General features: G+C 36.9%; 2 protein-coding genes across 2 annotated transcripts; both read left to right on the forward strand.

Annotated features, from left to right (window-relative positions):
* Positions 1 to 9: 9 nt before the first annotated feature.
* LOC108674381 (heat shock protein SSA2) lies at positions 10 to 4,729 on the forward strand. Its single transcript, XM_018162321.1, has 2 exons — positions 10 to 203; positions 2,549 to 4,729. Exon 2 carries the CDS (start codon positions 2,567 to 2,569, stop codon positions 4,397 to 4,399), a length of 1,833 nt encoding a protein of 610 aa, XP_018017810.1. The 5' UTR covers positions 10 to 203; positions 2,549 to 2,566; the 3' UTR covers positions 4,400 to 4,729.
* A 16,493-nt stretch (positions 4,730 to 21,222) lies between these two features.
* On the forward strand, positions 21,223 to 24,183 carry LOC108674383 (heat shock 70 kDa protein II-like). The gene has a single exon (XM_018162322.2). The coding sequence runs from the start codon at positions 21,223 to 21,225 to the stop codon at positions 23,053 to 23,055; it is 1,833 nt and encodes a 610-aa protein (XP_018017811.1). The 3' UTR covers positions 23,056 to 24,183.
* Positions 24,184 to 25,170: the final 987 nt, after the last annotated feature.

The following is a 25,170-nucleotide window of genomic DNA, read 5'->3' on the forward strand; positions in this document are numbered from 1 at the left end:
TTTATCGTGTGTCTGTGAGATATTTTTCTTCGAGGTGTATCATTTAATTTCAATGTGAAAGGTGATATGTTTCTGTGTGGTGGTGTCTGGCATCTGCAACCTGAGCCCTGGCATGATAACAACGATTGTGAGAGCCATTGAAAGAGAAGAACGGCTGCGAGTGGAGTGTTCTTAAATCTGTGTCAAGTTTACGAGAATATTGGGTAAGTTTTTTCAGAGATATTTGTTATTTTATGTGAGAAATTGATTTAATTTATGCTTGAGAAGTTGAGATGCTGTCTATGATTGTGTTAAGTACTGACTTCACTCAGTTGTTAAATAGGTATGCTATGGTGCTCTATTCAGTCTTCAGACTACAGTATTGCAGCGCTCTGCATTGATTATAACTATCGAACTTCGATTCTTCGATGGCTTCATATCATTAGCCATAGTATACGTAAAATCAGATTTTCTCGACATTTTTTACTCGATTCATCGTGAATCCGTGAAAATTTATATCCTATTCAGCAAAATTATATCATGGTGTGGTATCGCATTTACGGTTTACTCCATCGTGCCTCGTTTAAATAAATTTAATTTTTCCTAAAGACAATGTCTCAATAGTGCTGATATTCAATCATCCCCAATGTTCACTTCACCCTTATCACACGAAATGAAATCATTTTATATCAATAATTTTAGAGGTGATGGCTTGATTTTTTTTATGCAAGTTTATAGTGATTCGAAGTTCGAACTTTGAAGATAACTCAAAATTTTCAACCGACCACATTCGCCGACATGTACCTAACCGTTTTGCAAAACCCAACATTCGCAGATTTAATGAAAGCTTGTCTGTCTTGTTGAAAGCTTGTTGGCTATGTTACCGTGCAGGCGTGCACACCTAATAGTGTTCATCGCAAGTACCTATTCTTTCAAACTATATTGATATATTTTCTATCACTGCATATCTTAGACTCTTAAAGTGCATGATTTATTGTTAAAACAATAGTTTGTTACATTTTCTGTTGCTGCGACTATCTAAAAGTGTTCATTTTTCTTTTAAACTGCGGTTTGATTAATTTTAATCTATACTTACACTGCAAATTCCTATACCATTCTAAACTTTTTTATTACAAGGGCATTCCGAGCTATTCTAGAACTTTTCGGAATTCGCTTCATCCGGTAAAAATTATCAAATTTCAGAGTTTACTCAGGGCTATTTGATTGAAGGAAGCTATGAAACAAATAATTTAATGAAACATTTTCCCCTTTGGGTGATTTATGCTTTGGATAATGATTTTTCTGATTTACTGTAGAGTTCTCACACTTTATTCTTGGTATTCAATAGATCAACATAGCCCCTGACCTGTAGACTCACACCTATTCAACCTAATTAACAAGTGCATCAGAAGATCACATTGATCGTAGTCAATAACCTTTACTTAGCTGTCTTTAAATAATGTCTTCTTGTATAAAATCAAATATTTGCATACAAATTAATTTTAGAGATTTCGATCTCATCCCCATTCATAGCAGCTCCTTGAATTGTGTAATGAAGTCTCAGCAATGTTGCAATATACGAAAATAATAGGAGCCTACATTAGTTTATTCGGCTTTTTCTAAACAATATTTAATTAATTACTAGATGGTGAAACTTCCTGCTGGTTTAGTTATTTGGATTATTTCTAGAGTTGAAATAGCTCATTCGGGCTTTTGAGATTATTAACAACAATAAAATTCCCGCAAACAAACTCCAGGTTCGCCACACTTCCCTCAGTTCAAGGTAGACGGGAAAACAAAGGCGACCATACATAACACTTTGATTCAACAACTAGGATTATATTAACAATGTGTGAAAGAAGTCTCAAGCCCAGACTTCGGATGTCTTTGTGTACGATGGATTTGGATTACGGATAATAATAGTACAAAATGGCTCATGCCTAAAACTACATAATAGAACCTAGCACGAATATCGAACACCTAAAATCTATGCAGGTTGAAATTGGGCCTGATAAATTCAATGTCATTTTCACTTAAGACACCGGTAATCGTCCATATTTAAAACGTCAGGTTTTAATTCAATACACACCCGTTCTCTGCTGTGGTGCTGACCTAATTAAAAGACACTCATATAAAAGGTTCCGATAAAAGACATATTTCACTCCTATACAACGGGATTGTAATTAATGAAGGAACTCAGAGCCTAGACATGAATGTTGCTTGACATATCGCAGATTGTGGCGCCACACGAGCTGCAACTCGATACGGGCCGAGAAGTTCATACCATTAGAAGATATAAACTTACTAAGTAATGACTACTGTATGTATTTGAAACATCAAAGGCATTCAATTCTTAACAGTCTCGGGACCGAAGACTGGAAATTAGGATTTGGTCAGTTTTTATTGAAGATTGAAGTGAGGGACACTTTGCCTGTTTTTTTTTTTATTAGTTTCTCTTGGGTGTTTGTTAGAACATTTCATTGTATAATTGAAACTTGAATTGGGAAATGAAGTCCCCTACTATCTTTGGTATTGTATGGATGTAATATTTTTTTTCTTCATCTACTAGGCATCTCGCTTTCTCAAGATGGCGGAAAATCAGACACCGGCGATAGGCATCGACCTCGGCACCACCAACTCGTGCGTGGCTGTCGTACGCAATGGACGCGTGGAGGTCATTGCTAACGACATGGGCCACCGCATCACCCCATCGTGCGTTGCATTCACGGATGAAGAGCGCCTCATCGGCGATGCTGCAAAAGCACAGGCAGTGCACAACGCTGACAACACAATATTTGATGCCAAACGTCTCATGGGCCGTAAATATGATGACGAAAATATCCAAAAACGTATAGAACTTTGGCCGTTCAATGTTGTGGAGTCTTCTTCTGGAGATCCAAGATTTCGCGTTGAATACAAGAATGAGACGAAAGATTTTTCACCAGAAGAGATCTCAGCAATGATTCTACAAAAAATGAAAACCATTGCCGAGACATACATCGGTTCTCCAGTCAAAGACGCCGTAGTTACAGTGCCTGCCTACTTCAACGACTCCCAGCGCCAAGCGACCATGGATGCGGGTAAGATTGCTGGTTTGAACATCGTATCTCTTCTAAACGAGCCCACAGCTGCCGCCATCGCCTACGGCTTCGATCAAAAGAAAGACTTGAAGCAGAACATCCTGGTGTTCGATTTAGGAGGCGGTACTTTCGACGTAGCCATACTCAGTATGACAGAAAATGATTTTGAAGTCATAGCCACTAGTGGTGATACCTTTCTTGGTGGCAGCGACATCGATGAACGTTTGGTGGAACATTTCAGCAAAGAAATCAAGAAAAAACAAAAGATGGATATCAAAGACGATTCAAAAGCCCTGAGCAAACTAAGGATTGCATGTGAACGTGCCAAGAGAAATCTTTCTTCGTCGAAGAAGGAACCCATTCTGGTAGATTCTCTTTTCGACGGCAATGACTTCAAGTCATCCCTCAATCGAGCTCGTTTGATGGAATTGTGTTCTGACCTCTTCAAGAAAACCATGGAGCCGGTTGATGCAGCTTTGACGTCGGCAAAAATGACTATTGATGACATCGACGAGATTGTTCTAGCTGGCGGCTCTACCAGAATTCCGAAAATACAGGAGCTTCTAAAGGAAAAGTTTAATAACCGCAAGCTCAATCAGTCGATCAATCCTGATGAAGCTGTTGCTTACGGAGCTGCTCTTCACGCAGCTTCTAAAACTGGTGACAAGACAATTGAGAACATAAAGTTCGTAGATGTCACCCCAATGACACTTGGGATAAATGTTCTTGGAAACTTGATGAGCCGAATTATTCCACGCAACTCCAAACTTCCTGCGACTAGGAAGAAGAAGTTCGTCACCACTGTTGACTATCAGACAGGTGTGGATATCAAAGTGTACGAAGGAGAACGACTCAGTAGTGACGAGAACAACTTGCTGGGTGAGTTCTCTTTGGAAAATATCCAACCAGCTAAGAAAGGTGTCCCACAAATAGAGGTAACTTTCGTTGTCGATAAGAATGGAATCTTGACTGTGACTGCTGAGGACACAGCCACCGGCAGCAACGAAGAGATCGTTATCCGCTGCAACAAAGGCCGACTGCCGAAGCATGAAGTCGAGCGAATGATCACCGAAGCGAAAGAATTCCAGAAAGATGACGAAAAGAGGGAGAAGCTTACAGCTGCTCGACATGAACTGGAGACTCTCTGTGTTGAGTTAAAGGACTTGATTAGCGAGCAGAGGGACCAAGATCTGCTGGAGAACGATGAGTTGGACCAATTCATGGACGTTTGCTCGGAAACTGAAGAGTGGCTTGCCGAAAATGAACAGGCAACGGAAGAAGAGTACCGTTCCCGTTACGATGCTCTTCTTGAAGTCAAAGAGCGCATGCTCAGTAACTAAATTTTTAGCCATAGCTTGGTTTTCAATGCCTTCATTTTCAATATGAAATATCAACAAAAAACTACAGTCATTTGTCGTGTGTTTTAGAATTCTTTGGTTATGTTTTTCATTATTGTATTCATGACTTGAATTGCAATAACATTCTGCATTTGTGATTAGTGCTAATGCCTCTTGCTTGGAACTCTAATTGGGACTTGAGTTTATACTAGTGCGTAATAAAAAAGGCTCCTTGATACCAGGTATACTGGGTTTTGGGTGCTTTTAAATTTGATCCTCCTATCAAAATGTTGCGAGTCTCAATTGCCATTGAATGATTCTAATTCCAATATTCAGAACTCTGTAATTTGAAGCATAATTAAGCATTTATTACATGCTCTCATTTACTTACGGATAATAATGTCAATGTATTTTTTCTTTGAGAAATTCCATTTTTTATTCCTCCAGTTTAACCTTAAAAGGAAAACCAATTTATTCTGTTGTGATGAAATAACATGCGATCTTGTGCGAAGAAATGTTATGCGAATCGCATAATATGCAAAAATCTTATGCGATTCTGAAATACATACGCTGTAGTTAACTATTTAATCTAATCTACTTAAACTCTATATACACTGTTTTAATTCAGTGCAATGAAGCGTGTTCTGCCTTTCTATATAATTTTTTTTCTTTTCTTTCAATTTTAAGAAAACGTCTTGAAATTAACGTTCATTCTAATGATCTTTAATTTGAATCTTTGTTGTCCTGCTTCATAGAATTAGAAATGAATCTGTTGTAAATCTGTAGCATACTTTTTTTGTCGTGATGTAGAATATGCTATGAAGTTCGAATCCATTTTAAATCATAATAATTCTTAGTGAACCGCTGACCTTGTCTAATTACCCGAAAAAAATTTATAACGATGTTTTTTCCTTATCTTCTATGAGTGGATGGTATTATAAACTCTTCAATAGAAATGAAAATAACTTTTATGTAATTTTTATCCTTCTGCACCTACAATCTGACAATATTTCTTTACATTAAAGTAAGCTATCGTTACTTGAACAATATTCATTTTTTATAAATTTTCATCTAGAGGTAACCACAAATTTTCAAAATCATTTACGAACAACTGCGTTGCTCCAGAATTATTCATCATAGGATGAAAAAATTTTAGTTTGTTCTCAGATTTCCTCCAATTAAAGTTAAACGAAGAGATTAACGCTCCTCGGTCAATTTCACGACTTAGTTGAGTAGATTTCCGTGAAATTTTGGGGACTTCTTGTTCCAAGAAGACACGTCTTCCGTAATTGTTCTCAAAGTTTGAAGTTTAAATGGACAGCGGCAGCAGAAAAATATAGAATTGAGCTTATTTATTAGCATTTACAAAAAATGAACTATGGTAGACGCTCAACTTTAACTTTTGCGACTTGACCTGCTGAATTGGCCCAGTGGTTAGGGCAGGGTGGCCCAGTGGTTAAAGTTCCGATTAGGTACCAAGATTGGAGCAGAGAGGTGCGGGTTCGATCCCAGCTCTGTGCGACAGTATCTGGTCAGAATCGGCGAGGAGGCCGGGCGGTTAAGCAAAAGCAAAATTGAAGCAGTGAGTTGCGAGTTCAAGCCCGCAACAAGCTGTGGATGTTCTGCAATGTTAAGAACCGGTGACAGGCCTACGGCCTAATTAACACTGAAACCGCTATATTAAAAAATCCTAACTGAAAATTCGGCTGCAATGTTTAATATTTGTCTGCTTAACATCCTTCGTTTCATTCTATTTTCTAATAGTAACGTACGAATTGTATTTCTAAAAATTAAACGGATATGACGGATAGTAAAAAAGGATAGTGATCGTTGAAAGAAATGCTTTCTCATTCACGTTCCTTGATTGCAATGGCAGATCAAAAGTCTTCTGTGTAAGCGATGCACGCAGCTCGTTCTCATTTCGGGCCGGCCTGTTGAGCTTCTGATGGCTAGATTGTGTTTGAAGCTGATACTTTACCTGAAGGCCCGTGTCAATTGTCTGTTAAGACGAAAATGCACATGAACAGCTTACGGGATTAAATGTTAATTCCATGTAAATTTAAAAACCAACTTGTACGATACTAAAAATAAACATAACATTGCGTTCAGAGATAAAAACTAGAAGAAAAACTCGACTGGGCATAGATGGGCGCCGCTTCGTGGAGAACTCATTGCAATGCTCGAAAATTTGCAAAAAATAATTAATCCAATAGATTTTTAAATTGTTTACAATACTGTTATGCTACCAGGGTATATAATACAATAAATAGCCCCCGTGATTTCAGCGTGTTGTGCGCTTCTGTGGTTGACGTCAACGACGTCGCTGAAGTAGAGCGCCGTCAGCCGCAGCCGCCATCACAATTAACAGCAGCTGCTAGACGTCTTTGTTACTCAGCGCATCTGGAAGATTCTTAATGAGAAATTCACGGCGTGAAAAAATTGTTAAATAGCCAGCATAAAAATTCGCATCTTGATCTCTTCCTTTGGTGGCGGCTAATGGAGATTTTTTAATGGCACTTAGATTTAAATGATACTTTTTATTCTTTGCGCAAACCGACTACATTTAAATATTAAGGATTCGCCGCAATTCTAATTCTAACAGTAATTCGCATGAAATAAATCACAATTTATTATTTGAGATCAAATATTTAAATTAATTAATAAATTGGTTTATTATGCTTTCGAGTGCATTTAATACATCATTGTATCGAGAGACCTCATTCAGCAAAGAGATTTGTCAATATTCGTTTGCGGCATATTTATTCGACTAATTTACTACAATTAATTATTAGTCTAATTTTCATCTGAGACTGTGGAACAATGCTTATTGAAAATTATGTTGTTGGTTGTTGACATTCGATCATTCGACTAGCCAAACCTGGTGAATAATTCCCATTTATTGGCTGAATATTTGACCACTACAGACATCGCAGTGATGAGACTGGATTTCTGTGCAGCAACACAGAAACTGAAATAAGTTCTTGGGCAGAAGAACTCTGTTCGTGTCGGCCGAGCTTCCAGGATTAAGTAATAAGAAAAGCTCGCCTTCACGAATTTAAAGGTAGCAGGTCGACAGACTCTGAAAAACACTACTACCCAGGTGTAGATTTAATTATTGGCATACACAAATTGATTATCTGCTTGAAATATCTTTGATTAAAAAGGTTTTGTTAGATTTACTGTGGTGCAATAATATGGCTTGAAAGCCTCCCAAAAAATCGAAACCAAATAAATGAGGTCTTAAATTCGTATTGAAAGAAGACTGTTGAAACTATTTTGCGTTAATTTTGTTCTGAAATTTTGATGAATTGTGAACTTTGTTATCGCACAACAATTGTTCACTATGCAGCATTCAGGTTCTCAGTGTCAAGCGCACTTAGTGATGTATCATACACTTCGAAAATCGATTCTAAACGACAGTTTTCTTGGCCTTTTTTGTTAGTCTCAATACATAAATCATATGATTATCCTATTATTTATGATTACCATATAATATTTGAAAATCATATAATACTCGAATTTCATACTCGAAGTTTTTATTTTCATAAACATTAAATGCTTTACCTACTAATCAAAACTTCTCCACGACCTGCATTATTTAGCTGACCAAGTTAGAATTACCTGACAAGTTAAAATTTCACATTAATGCATAAGAATCAATGTTATAGCTGGGTAAGTTATTTGGCCACGTCAGCGGTTCAGGTTTTGTCTGATTTAGCAAAATATAACATCGCATTCCAATTTTTTTGAGTATCCTCCTCATGTCGGACCAGTTTTGATCCGACGAGTTTTTTTTCATCGAAGCAGAGGTTTTCGGTCACTTTGTTGATCGACCCTCGTAGACGAAATTGAAAAAGGTTTTCCAGTCTTTGAAAGTCGATGGAACGATCGAGATTTTCTGAAAATTTGGATCTATGAGATACAAGCTAATCTTACGTGGTGGCTTTTTCGTCTTTTTACAACACTTCTCTTTAACTTCACTTCTTGTTTGTCTGTCTGTCTGCTACAAATCTTATTATCTAAATTTAACCCAGTTCTACTTGTCCTATCGATCTGAAATTCTGCACACTTGCGTAAAGTTGGAGACATTGTAAGAATCAAATGACAAAATAAATGATTTTAAAAATTAAAAAAAATTTGTTTTCAATATTAAAAAATTGAAAAAATAATTTTGTCAGCTACAAATCTTATGACTGATATTTGACACACTTTTACCTGACCAATTGATCTGAACTTTTGCACACTTCTGCGAAGTCTGAGGCAATGCATGAATCAATTGACAGATTAAATAATTTTGAAAAAAAAAATTATATATTAAAAAAATTGAAAAATTATTTTTTTTTTAATATTCGAAAATAAAATGAGAAATTCATTGTACATCTTTAACATTGAAGACACTGAATTCTTTAGGAGTGTTGTCTTTAAAAAGTAATTTTTAAACGTATATTATTTATCTTCTTGCTCGTACTTATATGGATCCTCAACAAATACATTGCTGACATCCTATTTATTTTATATTTCTTTCAATAAGTTTTATTCGTAAAAATTAGAAAAACATGTATACATGTACAAATGCGCCAGTTTCGGCTAAAATTATGTAGATGTTATAAATAAATTAATTTTTACGCGAAAAAAGCTTTCTTCACTTTCATGAAAACGTCTAGGATAAATGTGTAAATGATTCTTGGATGCATTTTAGATGCAAACATTCCACGTAATCATTAACAATTAAATTTAGTGTCCTGTGCAACAGGATTTATTTTCCTGTCTAGTATTAAGTTCTCTTTATGTGTATTTTTTCATGCACCTAGTGGCAACATTCTAGGAACCGTTCATTATCCGCTACGTCTCGCACGTCAGTCCCTTATCTCGGCGTACGATGACTAGGTTATTCGGTGTTATGCCCTTTTTCAGTATTCTAAATTCACTACTTTGAAATATTACTTGAGAAATATCATGACTGTTATATGTTTATTCACGTTCATTTATTTTTGTCATTTGTTTAGCCCGCAGCTATCACTCTGTGTGCTAGTAAGACTGTTCAATGTATTAGGGACGGAAATTCAGAGGTGGAAAAAATCTTTCATTCTGATTCAGGAAAGTAGGGCCAAGCACATACGTAAGTTAACTTCGTGATGAATTTAAGAAGTTTCTTCCTTATTGCCATATATGTCATTGTGGTCATATTTGGTATATTGTTAATTTCCTATCATATTTAGCTAGTTTTTTATTCCTTTGTATAGTCATTATTTTCAGATCCACTGCGTTTTGAGGTGCGAATAAAGCAAAAAATCCTAATGCGTCTTAATCCCTCCCCTGGCTAAGCCAAATAAAGTTTGTGCCAGCGTTATTTAGTCTATGGTACTCACCTGTTAAATACATGTATTCGTAACTCCTTCGTTTATTCGTTATGCCGTTTATTCAATTTATTGCGTCAAGTTATACATGGCTAAGTGCATAATTAGCTTGACCGCGTGCATATAATTTCGACAAGATTTCCTGCATTGGTCCAAATAATCCCGGATCTAGAGCACCCCAAAATTTAGGAGCAACATCAGATCCAAACGCGGCGGCTTCATCGGAAAAAGATGCGTGCCTCCTCGGGGAGCAATCTCGACGGGAAAAACGCTGGGCAAATTCAATTATTGTGTAACATTTGTTGCTAGTTTTATAGATTTACATGGTTTAGATAACCTGAATATGAGCTAAAAAATATGCACTGATGTAAGGAGCAGGACTGAAAAAAAACACCTAAAATTTTTGGTAAGCTTTCAGTTATTAGAAGCATCCACTGGAGCGAAGCATTGAGACACGCGTATTGAAAATTCTGCTCATGAAATTATAGGTGCCACTAGTACAAGATTATATGATGCCAAATTAACCTCTTTTATTTATTTATTTATTTATTTATTTATTTCACTGCAAAAATAGCAAAGCTGTGATTGATTTGTGGGTCTAAGCTATACGTTTATTTTGTTTCAATAAAGTATAAACATTGTCTCGATCATTGTTTTCACTCATGTTATCCTGATTTTCAAGCTATACTTGTTTCAATGACCTATATTTCTGTTCATAATTACCAGTAATATATTCAACCATACAAATTTGGTTGATAGTACCCAAAAAAAGTAGCTTAGTGATTTCACGGTCTGGGAACAACACATTCGAAATTATGGGGCTTCACGAGTAACAGTCTCGGCTGGCGTTGCAAGGCCCGATGATCGAATTTTTCCTTGGTTGAGCTGTAGGAAATGAGTTCCATTCTTTCTTGTTGGATTCCTCAATGAAATTAAGTTCTAGACACGCACTTTATTGGACCGGCAAAACGGAGCAAAACAAGCCGTCACGAAACTGGAGCTCAATAAAACCTAAAAGCAATTTCCCCCGAACGTCAAATATAGCAAAAGCCATCCATTAAAATCCGTTTTATAAGAATTTAATTTATTCACCCGCTTCATAAAAATTCAATTAATCTACACCCGTTTTATAACAATTTAATTAACAACCGTTTATAAAATTTTTATTAAATAACACCCGCTTTATAAGAAATCAACACTCGCTTTGTAAGAATTGGATTCATTTACACTCGCTTCACAAGAATTTCATTAAATTTATAGCTTTTCGCGTACTTAACATGACTAATGAACGGACCTCTTCGACAAGCAAGACGACAGCGCAGCTCGAACTGAACAAATCTCAGAGCTTTTCCTCCTGGACGGTCGACGAGAAAGTCAAGATCGTTGGCAACAAATCTCATTTGAGCAAAGCAAACAGATTTGCCGGGATTAGTCCAGCCGGCTGTAGCCGATGGAAAGTAAACAAACGCGATCAGTGAAACACTTGTCGCAGGGAACAATTTTCTCGCTACGTCGTCGGCCCGAAGACAAAACGTGACGGAATTCAACAGAACCAACAAGAAAGCCGTCAGCGAGAGCAACTCAACGGCCCTACCTCCACGGTACACGTGACGAAATTTGAGTACCTAATTAACGATGGTCTATAAGCTGTGCTTATAATTTTAATAATTCAATTGACAGTCACAGCTTGAGAGGTTCTTACTTCAAGTAGGAATTTATCGTCGAGATGTGTAGTTCAGCTTATGTATGTTTTTAGCGCATTTTCTCATTTATGGAAAAAATATAACTCGGTACTCACTGCAGTGAGTGACAGAGAGCGCATTTTCTCGTCAACGAAATCGTGAAGTCACGGACGGACATGACGAGCACAATAGCGCCTTTTTTCCATAAATGAAAAAAAGGCGCTATTGTGCTCGTCATGTCCATCCATCCGTCCGTGACTTCACAGACGGACAGACGAGAAAATGCGCTCTCTGTCACTCACTGCAGTGAGTACTGATCTTTTTTTTTTTAATTGACTACCTGCGAGATCTTCGACACTTTTTCAATCCGTTGTTTCAACTAACGTCATAATATGCAGTTTTTCGATCAATTCAATATTTTTATCCTCATAATCAACAGTAATGGGCTCTTGTTAGCTCGACAAGAGCCCATTTTCTGCACAACTAAACAAACTTCGATTCAAGCCCCCTAACATCAATGCGTTTTTTATCAGCGCAATTCTGAATTTTTTGTTTGAACTTTCCATAGCATTATTTTTGTGATTGGAGCCGTTTATATCATCCAATATTGTAGCCTTAGCAGAATATTAAAAATAAATTAATACACCTTTCGTTACTTTAGAGTCGCCAACACAAGGGGACTGGTATATGGGTATGGGCCTTTAATTCTGATAAATGTGTCGCGCACTTGATAAAGTGTCGCATACGAAGGCCTCTGTAACTCATTCATCAATTCACAATATATCCATATGGTACCCAAAAAATATAGGTGAATCTGTTAACAAGCTCAGTCGTCATGAACTCAAATTACTAATTAGCTGGAGCATTGGCCTAAGTTACAACTAAGGTGGTCTAATGTGCAGTTACGTAAATCCTCCGTAAATTGATGGCTTTTATCAGTTAATGCAAGTTATTGAGTACAATGAGACGGCTACGCGCTGTTGTGTACAACACCACGCAGCTTCCTAACTCAACCTAAACACGGTTATTTCATCACTTCACATCGCGGGCAAACTTCCAACAAGCGTTTTTACTAGACTCGTCTTCATAATAATTAGGGGCAAGATTAATAAGATTCTTGTTTCAGGTTAGAGTGGATTTTAATTTTTGCAAAGGTAAGGTTATTTACAGTTTTTTAAACTTTGCTTTACCATAATTTAGTTACTTGCTTACTATTATGATATTTAATAAATTTAATCTCAATTTAACTTAATCTTCGAGCGGAGAAAGGGGTTAGTTTTCTCATTTATCCTATGTCAGGAAATATAACTCTAAACTGAGGCCTAGTCGAAATTCAGCGTTTAGCTCTTATATCTACTTGTAATTTTAAATAGATAGGTTTTACCTAGTTTTCTTTTGCTTTGCCGTTTATTTGTAAATTTAGCTTTTACTTTTTCGAATTTACTAACTACTCATTGTATTTGCATTCCAGAATTTTCAAACCGATGTTCTCTATATTCCAAAATTTTCAAACGTTTTCAATGAAGATACGTTGAATTTTTCTGGAATTTTCTTTTATTTTAAATTTTTACTTAATTTGCGCTTCGAGCAAACGAGTGACATTGATACTTCACTATTCAGGGACGGAGATCCTCGTGTGAATAGAATATTCAGTTTTGTTAAGCGATGATGTGTTCAACCTGTTCATTCATCGCATCAAATTAAATTGACGAGATGCTGTGAATTCTAGTGTGTTCTTCTAAGTTAAGTCAAGATTAATACCAATGTTATTGGCAGTATGTGAAATTGTAATTATTAATTTACCCAGTTGATGACAGCTAACTTTTAATTCTANAATTAGTGAGCATGATAATTGTGTGCTTGCAAATTATGAGAACGTTAAGGCTGTGTTCTAAAGCGAATAATTCAATTCGGAGCCGTTTATCTGCTCGTTAATTAGAGGACCAGCAGCAGTGTAGCTTCATCTTTATGTATGCTCGTTGGTTCCATATCTTTGAGCACAAAATCTCTCTTTTGGAGTGCACCAAAAATTGAAATTTGTTTTTTTTTTGCAGTTGGTGAATATAAATTTTATTTTAAAAACGAAAAAAGTTTTGTCCGTGTTCAGAAACGAGATTTATTGGGAATCCAATCTATTATATAAAATGTGGGTTTGAAGGGTCATCTATTACAGATTAGATAACATAAGCTTTATTATATACGGGTTTGTTACAGGTTTTACTTACAGAAATGACGGAATTTGAGATGATGTGATTCCAAAATTTTAGGATTTATCAAGCCCTGGAACTCCGGACTAATTTGCTAGCGCAATTAAAAATCTAAACATAATACAATTGAGAGTACTCAACTATGGGTCAAATGATGAATTGGGTTGATAAGTTTTAATTAAGTTGAATGAGGGACTAAATTTATCTCCATGTCGCAATTTTAATTAGAAGCAAGTGATTTAATACTTACGTGCTCTAATGCTCAGAATTATTTTCTGTGCAATGGAGTCTCCGGGTATTTAAATAATCATTCCTCATCTTTGAATAGATTTCACTACATCCTAAATTTTCTTACTTGGTATTCATCGGAGGCTAAACCATCCGTCTCTTTTATCACCGGAGTTTTATTTGGATCCACTATAATAGAACAGCCCAAATTAACTGTGTATGATCAAAGGCTTCGAGAACAACACGCCCCTTCAAAGTAAACGCGTAATACATGATTGTTTCGGCCCTTTTTTCATCTCCGTTTACCGCACTCCCGAAATCGAGTTATGTTATACGTGTTGGTCTTGGATTACTCTTCGTTCAGTGCTCTAAAAATTGTCTTAAAGTCTTTGGTTGAAACCGATTGGTCGATTCATAGCCTTTGAACTAACGAGATCTGGGATTTTTAACCTCATGTGATTCAACTGAGCGGAAATTAACACGTATTTTCTGAGAAGTACGATCCATGTAGACGTGCATTATAATGAATTTTCGTTTTTCATTGAAATGTTAGAGTGTAATTTATATCATTGCGGTATTTTTCATAATTCGGTAAATTATGCAAATAGCTGCTTTTCAGGTAATTTTGGAATTTATGGCAAGTCAAAACTGTGGTCCTTAAATATTTAATTAATTTTTTTTATCGTTTTTTAGCCGGGTTGAAGAAAGCCTTAAACTGAACGTAGTGTTCCAGTACGCCAAGTGGGTCTCGGGCGGCCATAAACCGCACTCTTCTTCACCGGAGAACATCTCAAGATTTTATTACCGCTCTCGGGAACGCAGCCGTGCACCACAAATTTTGTACACCAATAAGCCCTGAATCGAACGCCTTGGATCTTTCCGGACATCCACCAAAGTGTCCGACACTGACTTTAAGGTTTAAGCTTATAGTTCTGGTTCTTCTGATCTGCGCATTTTGGAATCATTGTATATTTTTAAAGAGAGGCCTAGTTTAAATGCTGCCTACAGTTCTTATCCATTAGAAATTGTGAATAGATAACTATTTCTTTATTATTCTGCCCTTTGCCTGTAAATTTAGGTTTTAACTTCTGTTGTTGTTTTTTTTCTTTGGACTCCAAACTTTATTAATTTTCTGACTGTATTTGTGTTCTAGATTTATCGAACTGACGATGGAGCTGGTCTCCGAAACGTTTTCAATAGAGAAATGCTGAATTTTTGTGGAGTTTTTTTCGCTTTTAAATTTCTAGTGAATCTGCTATTCAAGCAATCTAGGGACATTATTCATATAAACATAATGCAATTGAGAGTACTGAACTATGGCTCAAATGATGAATTGAGTTGATAAGTTTTAATTAAGTCGAATGAGGGACTAAATTTATCTCCATGTCGCAATTTTAATTAGAAGCAAGTGATTTAACACTTACGTAATTTGATGCTCAGAATTATTTTTCCGTGCAATGGAGCTCCCGGATAATTAAATAATCATCCCTCATCTTTAAATAGATTTCACTCCAGCCGAAATTTTCTTACTTGGTATGCAGCGCAGGCTCAAAAAACAGTCTCTTTTATTACCGGAGTTTTAGTTGCATCCGCTAATAGAACAGCCCAAATTAACTGTGTGTGATCAAAGGCTTCGAGAACAACACTCCCCTTCAAAGTAAACGCGTTATACATTGATTGTTTCGGCACTCCCGAACTCGAGTTATATATTATACGTGTTGGACTTGGATTGCTCTTCGTTCAGTGCTCGAAAAATTGCCTAAAAGTCTTTGGTTGAAACCGATTGGTCGATTCATAGCCCTTTGAACTAACGAGATCTGAGGTTTTTGACCTCATGTGATTCAACTGAGCGGAAATTACCACGTGTTCTCTAAGAAGTACGATTCATGTAAACGTGCATTATAATGAATTTTCGTTTTTCATTAAAATGTTTGACTGTAATTTATATCATTGCGGCATTTTTCATAATTCGGTGAATTATGCAAGATAGCTGCTTTTCAGGTAATTTTGGAATTTATGGCAAGTCAAAATTGTGGTCCTTAAATATTTAATTAATTTTTTATCGTTTTTCATCCGGGCCCTGAATAAAGCCTTCAACTGAACATAGTGTTCCAGTACGCCAAGTGGGTCTCGGGCGGCCATAAACCGCACTCTTCTTCACCGGAGAACATCTCAAGATTTTATCACCGCTCTCTGACTTTGAATTCTTCGTAGACAGTATCTATTGAGATTCTTTAAATTGATTTTACGAGCGTGAATCCAAAATTTTATCCCATCCTAATTTGATTTGTAGACTTGCCAGCAGAATTGGCTTATTTTGAACTGATGTTTTTCAGTTGCAAAATTATGTATAAATTTTTGCATAACATAAACTTCACTCTAAGACGATGCAAGTACGAGGCATGTTTTTAAGTAAGGACCGTTTTGAAATTAAAAAAAGACGTGCAAAGCTATCGCCATAATTTTATTGTTACAGTAAAGTCTGGACCTTTATCTACTTTTCTACATAATTTCCGTAAATATTAAGGCATTTGTCATAACGTGGCACCAGTTTTTGAATACCCTCCTGATAAAATTCTGCCGCCTGGCTTGGAGGTGAAATTCTGCTGAAATGGAGGTGAAATTCTGCTGAAAAACGCCTGAAATTCTGCCGCCTGACTTGTCAGGGAAAAGAAATTTCAGGCGTTTTTGAGCAGAATTTCACCTCCAAGGGAACTTGGCATTGATTCTGATGAAAATTAAATCGATTGCTGAACATACATCGGTTCTCCCGTCAAAGACGCCGTAGTTACAGTGCCTGCCTACTTCAACGACTCCCAGCGCCAGGCGACCATGGATGCGGGTAAGATTGCTGATTTGAACATCGTATCTCTTCTCAACGAGCCCACAGCTGCCGCCATCGCCTACGGCTTCAGTCAAAAGAAAGACTTGAAGCAGAACGTCCTGGTGTTTGATCTAGGCAGTGTCACTTTCGTGGCCGTTTTCGTGGCCGTGGCACTTTCGTGACACTTTCGTTTTTTTTCGTGGTCATTCTTAGCTTGGCAGAAAACGACTTCGAAGGCAAAGCCACAAGTGGCGATATGATATATTGCTGTGGGTTCCGGGAAGTAGGATAGCAGAAGTAGAAGTGGCAGTTTTTCATATGAATCTTTGTATCATGCGACGAAAAACTTGAGACGTGTAACAATGTAGATTTCTGATCGAATACCACTTCGTATTATGAACAGATCAAATCAACCTAGCCGAAATGTTGTCACGACGTGGAAATTCATGCTGAAGTATAACCGTGGTCAAAACCGAAACATCAATAACAATAGTTAAATAATCTACTTGATTATTAACACTCGAAAAAAACGTCGTTTTAGATCTTTCGCAACTTATTGGGATCCGAGGATAAACTTTCAAACGTTAATAGGAAAAGACGGACTTCTGCTATTGAGATCTTTTCGACGTGATGGAACAACTTTCGCTTGAAGGTTCCTTAGCGACGGCGACGTTGATGCACAATTTGACAACAAATCTGCAGATTCTGAAATTTAGACCAGGGTTTAAAATTACCTTCTTAAATACTGTATGCTCTAAGTAATTACTATTTACTCATGTTGTACCTTTGTATTTGTTCTTATGCAGTAAAGTGGAGTGATTCTTCAGTACACCCTTGACCATAAATTATGTTCTAAAACCTTAACATCAAGTGCCAGTTATTTCTCTGGTGCGAACATTTTGCATTTACAATAATAATCAAATAATAATACTGCTCATGGGCGAATGGAGGTTTTTCTGTGATTCAAAGTAAAGATATTAGGACACAGGACATTTATATTCATCCAATTTTTTCTTCAAAAATTCTCAAAAAATCCCAGGGCTGGAATTTAGATTTTCTGTGAACAAGTCACGAAAAGTACACGAATCGGCGACAGGCCACATCAGGCATATTCACCAGCGCCAACATCACTATAATATGAATTATATGATGTGATAATAATATGGTACCGAGATAATACCTCTGCTCACGATTACTTGACTGTCGACTTTTGACACATTGATAATTAGGAATATAATTTTACAAGGAATTACTGCATTAACAATCAGAGCTTGAGAAATTTATTTTAATCCCGTATTCAATAAACTGCATTTGGACGTTGGTCGAACGATTAAACTGCATTTGGACCCCGGCCGAACGTGGTAGTAAATCATTAATCGAACGCTTCACTTTCATGGTGGTTCTCAAGTGCTTCAAATCTTTTGTCAGAAAAAACCTCTTCCTGAAGAAAAATACCATATCGATATTACTATGAGTAATCAGAGTTAGAAAATATCGAGTCATGAGGTCAATAACACGATATAATTTAGTCAAATTCCTTCAGTGAAGCAAGCATCGCGAGGTGACGGCAACCGCAACACACCCCGACTGAACGTCGTTCGTGACTCGTCTGTAACGCGTATTGCTGTTGTCTCCTGCAGAAGCTCATAACTTCATATATTATTGCTAATAGGAGGCCAATGCAGTATTTCATACCTCAAGTAGTATCTTGAAAGTTTATCCTGTCTGTGAAATATTTTTCTTCGAGGTGTATTATTTAATTTTATTGAGAAAGGTTATACCTATACGTTTCTGTGTGGTGGTGTCTGGCACCTTCAGCCTGAGCCCTGGCACGATCAGCGTTGCCAGATGGTATATTTCTATACCAGATTTCGCAAATCTGGTATTTTCAGAAGGTGTCTGGTATGAATATTTTGAATCTGGTATATTTGCCTAAATCTGGTATTTTTCTGGTATTCCTGACTTACTGAAAATTTACTGCATCAAGTTTCACCTCTGAAGTTTGAATTTCCTTCAGCGTAGGCGTGGATTATATACGTAGTTTACCTTCAGAGCGGCGCGACTAGAGGTTTCCCGCCATTTTTGGAACCGAAAGTTTACCGCTTGATGAAATAACCCTAATCTAATTGTTAATATTTAACAAAAGTGCTTAGTGCAATATGAGCACGAGAGTGATGATCCTTCATTGATTATTGATCGGTGATGATATAGCATCTGCGGTTTATGCCAACGCCATCGTGTCTCGTTTAAATAGGCCTAAATTTAATTTGTCCTACAGACAATGTCTTAATATTGCTGATATTCAATCAACCACAATGTTCACTTCACCCGTATCACATGAAATGAAATCATTTTATATCATACTAAATTTAGAAGTTATGGCTTGATTTTTCCATGCAAATTTATAGTGATTCGAAGACAACTCAAAATTTTCAACAGAACACATTCGCCGAACGGTAACCGTTCAAAACCCAACATTCCGAGATTTAATGAAAGCTTGTCTGTCTTGTTGAAAGCTTGTTATTGTGCACAACTAAATCCTAATAGTGTTCATCGCAAATATTCTTTCAAAATATAGTGATATATTTTCTATCACTGCCTATCTTAAAGTGCATGATTTCTTTTTTTGTTCGAACTATTGTTTGTTTCATTTTCTGTTGCTGCGCCTGGGCATACCTAAAAGTGTTCATTTTTCTTTTAAACAGCGGTTTGATTAATTTTAATCTCTACTTACACTGCAAATTCCTATACTATTCCAAACCTTTTAATTATTAGGACATTCTGAGCTATTTTAGGACTATTAAGTTCAGGAGGTTAACGCTTCTAGTTTCGCTTCATCAGTTTAAAATTATCAAATTTCAGAGTTTACTGAGGGCTATATGCTTGAAGGAAGCTATGAAAACAAATAATTAATTGAGATTTTTTGTCATTTTTACTTTATATAATAATTTTTCTGATTTTCTTGAAGAGTTCTCACATTTTATTCTTATTATTGAATGAATATTGATCGATTCAGCCTGGAATGTAGAGTGTAGACTTTCACCCAATCAACCTAATTAACAAGTGCATCAGATGATAACATTGATCGTAGTCAATAACCTGCACTTATATGCCTTTAAATAATGTCTTTTTGTAATAGAATTCATTGTTACTATAATTCTTGTACTGAGTTGTATGAAATCAAGTTTTTGAATACAAATTAATTTCAGAGATTTCGATCTCATCCCCATTAATAGCAGCTAGAAAGCTACTTGAATTGTGTAATAAAATCGGAGCTATGTTACAATATACGAAAATAAGGAGAGCTGACATTAGTTTATTTAGTTTTTCTAAACAATATTCAAGTAACTACTAGATCCTAAGATAGCGAAATTTCCTAATTATTTCTAGAGTTAAAATAGCTCATTCGGGTTTTAAAGATTATTAACAACAATAATAATCCCTCAATAAACACCAGGTTCGTCACAATTCCCTCAGTTCAACGTAGACGGGAGAGCAAATGCGACCGTACATAACACTTTAAAAAAGGCTAAGTGTTAAGCCATTCTGTACATGACACGATTCATAATGCGTGTGTGAAGTCTCAAGCCCAGACGTCGGATGTCTCTCTGCATTATAGATCACTGATAATTACAGTACAGAATGGTTCATGCCTAAAACTACATAATAGAACCTAGCGCATATATCGAACACCTAAATCTATGCAGGTTAAAATTCACTCTGATGAATTCAAGGTCATCTCTATTTAACCCTCCGCTGCCGTATGTCACTCTCCGAGAACATAACTTTCAACTTAAATTATACGTAAACTATTGCGTGTAGCAACCTGAGGACGTTTGTACGCAACAGAGAGCATATTAAAGTTGTACGTGGCGGCAATCATCAGTGCAAGTCATTTTGCCCTCACTAGAACGTATCCTTTTAAGGAAGTAGGCGCGTGACAATATTGCTCCGGTTACTCATGTCAGGCGGTGGAGGGTTAAGTCAACGGAATGGATCCTACATTGAAATGTCAGGTTTTGATTGAATACACAGCCGTTCTCGGCTGTGGTGCTGACCGAATTAAAACACAACCATATAAAACTAAAAGGTTGCAATAAAAGACATATTAATTAATTATAATCCTCTATAATGGGATTGTAATTAATGAAGGGTACTAAAAACAAGACGTGAAGGTTGCTCCACATAGCACAGATTGCAGCGCCACACGAGCAGCAACTCGAAACGGGCCGAGAAATTCATACCATTACCAAATAATGAACTTAACTAAGTAAAAAGTAATGACAACAATATATACTTGAAACAACAAAACCATTCAATTCTTAGCGGCTTGGTCTCGGGACCGAAGTCTTGGAATAAGACTTTGGTTAGTTTTTAAAGAAGAATAAAGACACTTTGCCTGTTTTTTAAGGACATTTCATTGTATAATTGAAACTTGAATTAGGAAATGAAGTCTCTTACTAGCTTTAGTATTATATGATTGTAAAACTTTTTTTTCTTCATCTACTAGGCATCTCGCTTTCACAAGATGGCGGAAAATCAGACACCGGCGATAGGCATCGACCTCGGCACCACCAACTCGTGCGTGGCTGTCGTACGCAATGGACGCGTGGAGGTCATTGCTAACGACATGGGCCACCGCATCACCCCATCGTGCGTTGCATTCACGGATGAAGAGCGCCTCATCGGCGATGCTGCAAAAGCACAGGCAGTGCACAACGCTGACAACACAATATTTGATGCCAAACGTCTCATGGGCCGTAAATATGATGACGAAAATATCCAAAAACGTATAGAACTTTGGCCGTTCAATGTTGTGGAGTCTTCTTCTGGAGATCCAAGATTTCGCGTTGAATACAAGAATGAGACGAAAGATTTTTCACCAGAAGAGATCTCAGCAATGATTCTACAAAAAATGAAAACCATTGCCGAGACATACATCGGTTCTCCAGTCAAAGACGCCGTAGTTACAGTGCCTGCCTACTTCAACGACTCCCAGCGCCAAGCGACCATGGATGCGGGTAAGATTGCTGGTTTGAACATCGTATCTCTTCTAAACGAGCCCACAGCTGCCGCCATCGCCTACGGCTTCGATCAAAAGAAAGACTTGAAGCAGAACATCCTGGTGTTCGATTTAGGAGGCGGTACTTTCGACGTAGCCATACTCAGTATGACAGAAAATGATTTTGAAGTCATAGCCACTAGTGGTGATACCTTTCTTGGTGGCAGCGACATCGATGAACGTTTGGTGGAACATTTCAGCAAAGAAATCAAGAAAAAACAAAAGATGGATATCAAAGACGATTCAAAAGCCCTGAGCAAACTAAGGATTGCATGTGAACGTGCCAAGAGAAATCTTTCTTCGTCGAAGAAGGAACCCATTCTGGTAGATTCTCTTTTCGAGGGCAATGACTTCAAGTCATCCCTCAATCGAGCTCGTTTGATGGAATTGTGTTCTGACCTCTTCAAGAAAACCATGGAGCCGGTTGATGCAGCTTTGACGTCGGCAAAAATGACTATTGATGACATCGACGAGATTGTTCTAGCTGGCGGCTCTACCAGAATTCCGAAAATACAGGAGCTTCTAAAGGAGAAGTTTAATAACCGCAAGCTCAATCAGTCGATCAATCCTGATGAAGCTGTTGCTTACGGAGCTGCTCTTCACGCAGCTTCTAAAACTGGTGACAAGACAATTGAGAACATAAAGTTCGTAGATGTCACCCCAATGACACTTGGGATAAATGTTCTTGGAAACTTGATGAGCCGAATTATTCCACGCAACTCCAAACTTCCTGCGACTAGGAAGAAGAAGTTCGTCACTACTGTTGATTATCAGACAGGTGTGGATATAAAAGTGTACGAAGGAGAACAACAAAGTAGTGACGAGAACAACTTGCTGGGAGAGTTCTCTTTGGAAAATATCCAACCTGCTAAGAAAGGTGTCCCACAAATAGAGGTAACTTTCGTTGTCGACAAGAATGGAATTTTGACTGTGACTGCTGAGGACACAGCCACTGGCAGCAACGAAGAGATCGTCATCCGATGCAACAAAGGCCGACTACCGAAGCATGAAGTCGAGCGAATGGTCATCGAAGCAAAAGAATTCCAGAAAGATGACGAAAAGAGGGAGAAGCTTGCAGCTGCTCGACATGAACTGGAGACTCTCTGCGTTGAGTTAAAGGACTTGATTAGCGAGCAGAGGGACCAAGATCTGCTGGAAGAAGATGAGTTGGACAAATTCATGAACGTTTGCTCGGATACTGAGGAGTGGCTTGCCGAAAATCAACAGGCAACGGAAGAAGAGTACCGTTCCCGTTACGATGCTCTTGTTGAAGTCAAAGAGCGCATACTCAAAAACTAAATTTTTAGCCAAAGTTTGGTTTTCACTGCCTTCATTTTCAGTATAAAATAGCAGCAAAGTCAACTGCATGCATCAGCAACTGCGAAGTCCTTTGTCGTGTGCTTTAGGAGTCTTTGGTTATGTTTTTCATTATTGTATTCATCACTTGAATTGCGTTAACCTTTTGTATTTTGCAACTGCTAGACACCCTGCCTCTTACTTGAACTCTAATTGGCACATGAGTTAATACTAGTGCATAACAAAAAAAGGCTCCTTGATACCAACTATACAGGGTTTTGGGTGCTTTGAAACTCGATCCTCCAACCAAAATTTTGCGAGCCTCAATTGCCATTGAAAAATTCTAATTCCAATATTCAGAACGCTCATTGAAAATTTGAATTATTCGAATTTAATATAATAAATATAAGAATATTTGCCGCCGATCATTCCTCTCTATTTTGGTAAGCATTTAAATAGCAGCCGTCAACAAATTTTCTACTATATGTTAATCGGACTAATTAGCTTAAATTTTTTTTCTTATTAATTTTCAATCGTGTATACGGTTCTATAGGTTGAAGATAAAAATATAAAAACAGCTCTGAATGTAAAGTCCACTATACTTTAATTGAGATAGTCGAAGCTTTATCGTGATTAGTCGCCTGAATTCCGTTGCATCTGTAATTTGAAGCATTTATTACTTGCAATCATTTACATACGGATAATATTGTCAATGCATTTTTTCTTTGAGAAATTCAATCTTTGTTCCTCCAGTTTAACCTTAAAGGGAAAACCGATTAATTTTGTTGTGATGAAATAACTCAGTGAAACATTTATGCGATTCTAAAATACTTACGCTGTTAGTAAAGTACTTCATCTCTATATACCGGTACACTTTTTCAACTCTGCATGTGCATTAAGCGTGTTCTGCCTTTCGCTCATTGTGAGTTCCTTCTTAGGCGTATAGATCAGTTATATAAGTTTTTATCTTTACTTTCATTTTAAGAATACCTTTTGAAATTGACGTTCATTTTAATAATCTTTAATTTTAAGCTTTGCTATCCTGCTTTATAGAATTTGAATTAAATCTGTTGCAAGTCTATAGCATACTTAATTGTCTTGAAATAAAATATGCTATGGAATTCTAATCCATTTTAAACTATAATAATTCTTAGTGAACTACTGACCTGAATATGCTATGGAATTCTAATTCATTTTAAATTATAATAATTCTTAGTGAACTACTGACCTTATCTAATTACTGGAACAAAATTTATAAAAATGTTTTTTCCCTATCTTCTATGAGTGGATGGTATATAAACTCTTCAATAGAAATTAACAGAACTTTATGTAATTTTTATCCTTCCGTAGATTCAACATGCAAATTTTAATCATGTTGCCCTCTCCTTATCTCTTTCAATTAAAGTAAGTAATGGTTACTTGAGCAATATTCAATTTTATTTATAAATTTTCATCTAGAGGTTGCGCATTTTTTATAAATCATTTACGAACAATTGCGTTGATCTAGATTCTAGAATTATTCATCGTAACATGAAAAAATTACAAAGTTTTATGTTTGTTCCCAGATTTCCTCCAAATGAATAAAGATAGCAACGCTCCTTCGTCACTTTCATGGCTTAGTTGAGTAGATTTCCGTGAGATTTTGGGGGGCTTCGTGTTAGAAAAAAGACACGTACCCAGTAATCGCTGTCAAATTTTGAAGCTTAAATGGACATCGGCAGCCGAATAATACAGGAATTAGCTTATTAATAAACAATTACAAGAATTGGTACCATGGTAGACCCTCAACTAAACGTCTGCGATTTGACTTCAAAAAATCCTAACTGAAAATTCGGCTGCAGCGTTTAATATTTATCTGCATAACTTCTTTCGTTTCATTCTATTTTCTAATTGTAACGTACGAATTGTATTTCTAAAAATATAGCGGATATGGCGGATAGTAAAAAAGGAAAGTGATCGTTGAGAGAAATTGTTTCTCATTCACGTTCCTTGATTGCAATGGCAAATCAAAAGATGTCTGTGTAAGCAAAACACGCCCTCGTTCTCATTTCGAAACGGTGCTGCATGTGGCGTAGCCTGTAGAGCTTCTGATAGCTACTTTCCCGTCACTGCAAAGTA

This window comes from Hyalella azteca, unplaced genomic scaffold (assembly GCF_000764305.2).
Source record: "Hyalella azteca isolate HAZT.00-mixed unplaced genomic scaffold, Hazt_2.0.2 contig7234, whole genome shotgun sequence".
Taxonomy (NCBI): Eukaryota; Metazoa; Arthropoda; class Malacostraca; order Amphipoda; family Hyalellidae; genus Hyalella; species Hyalella azteca.

Bases quoted from the DNA above. Each gene is read 5' to 3' on its own strand.
- LOC108674383 (XM_018162322.2), top strand. From the start codon at position 21,223: ATGGCGGAAAATCAGACACCGGCGATAGGCATCGACCTCGGCACCACC.
- LOC108674381 (XM_018162321.1), top strand. From the start codon at position 2,567: ATGGCGGAAAATCAGACACCGGCGATAGGCATCGACCTCGGCACCACC.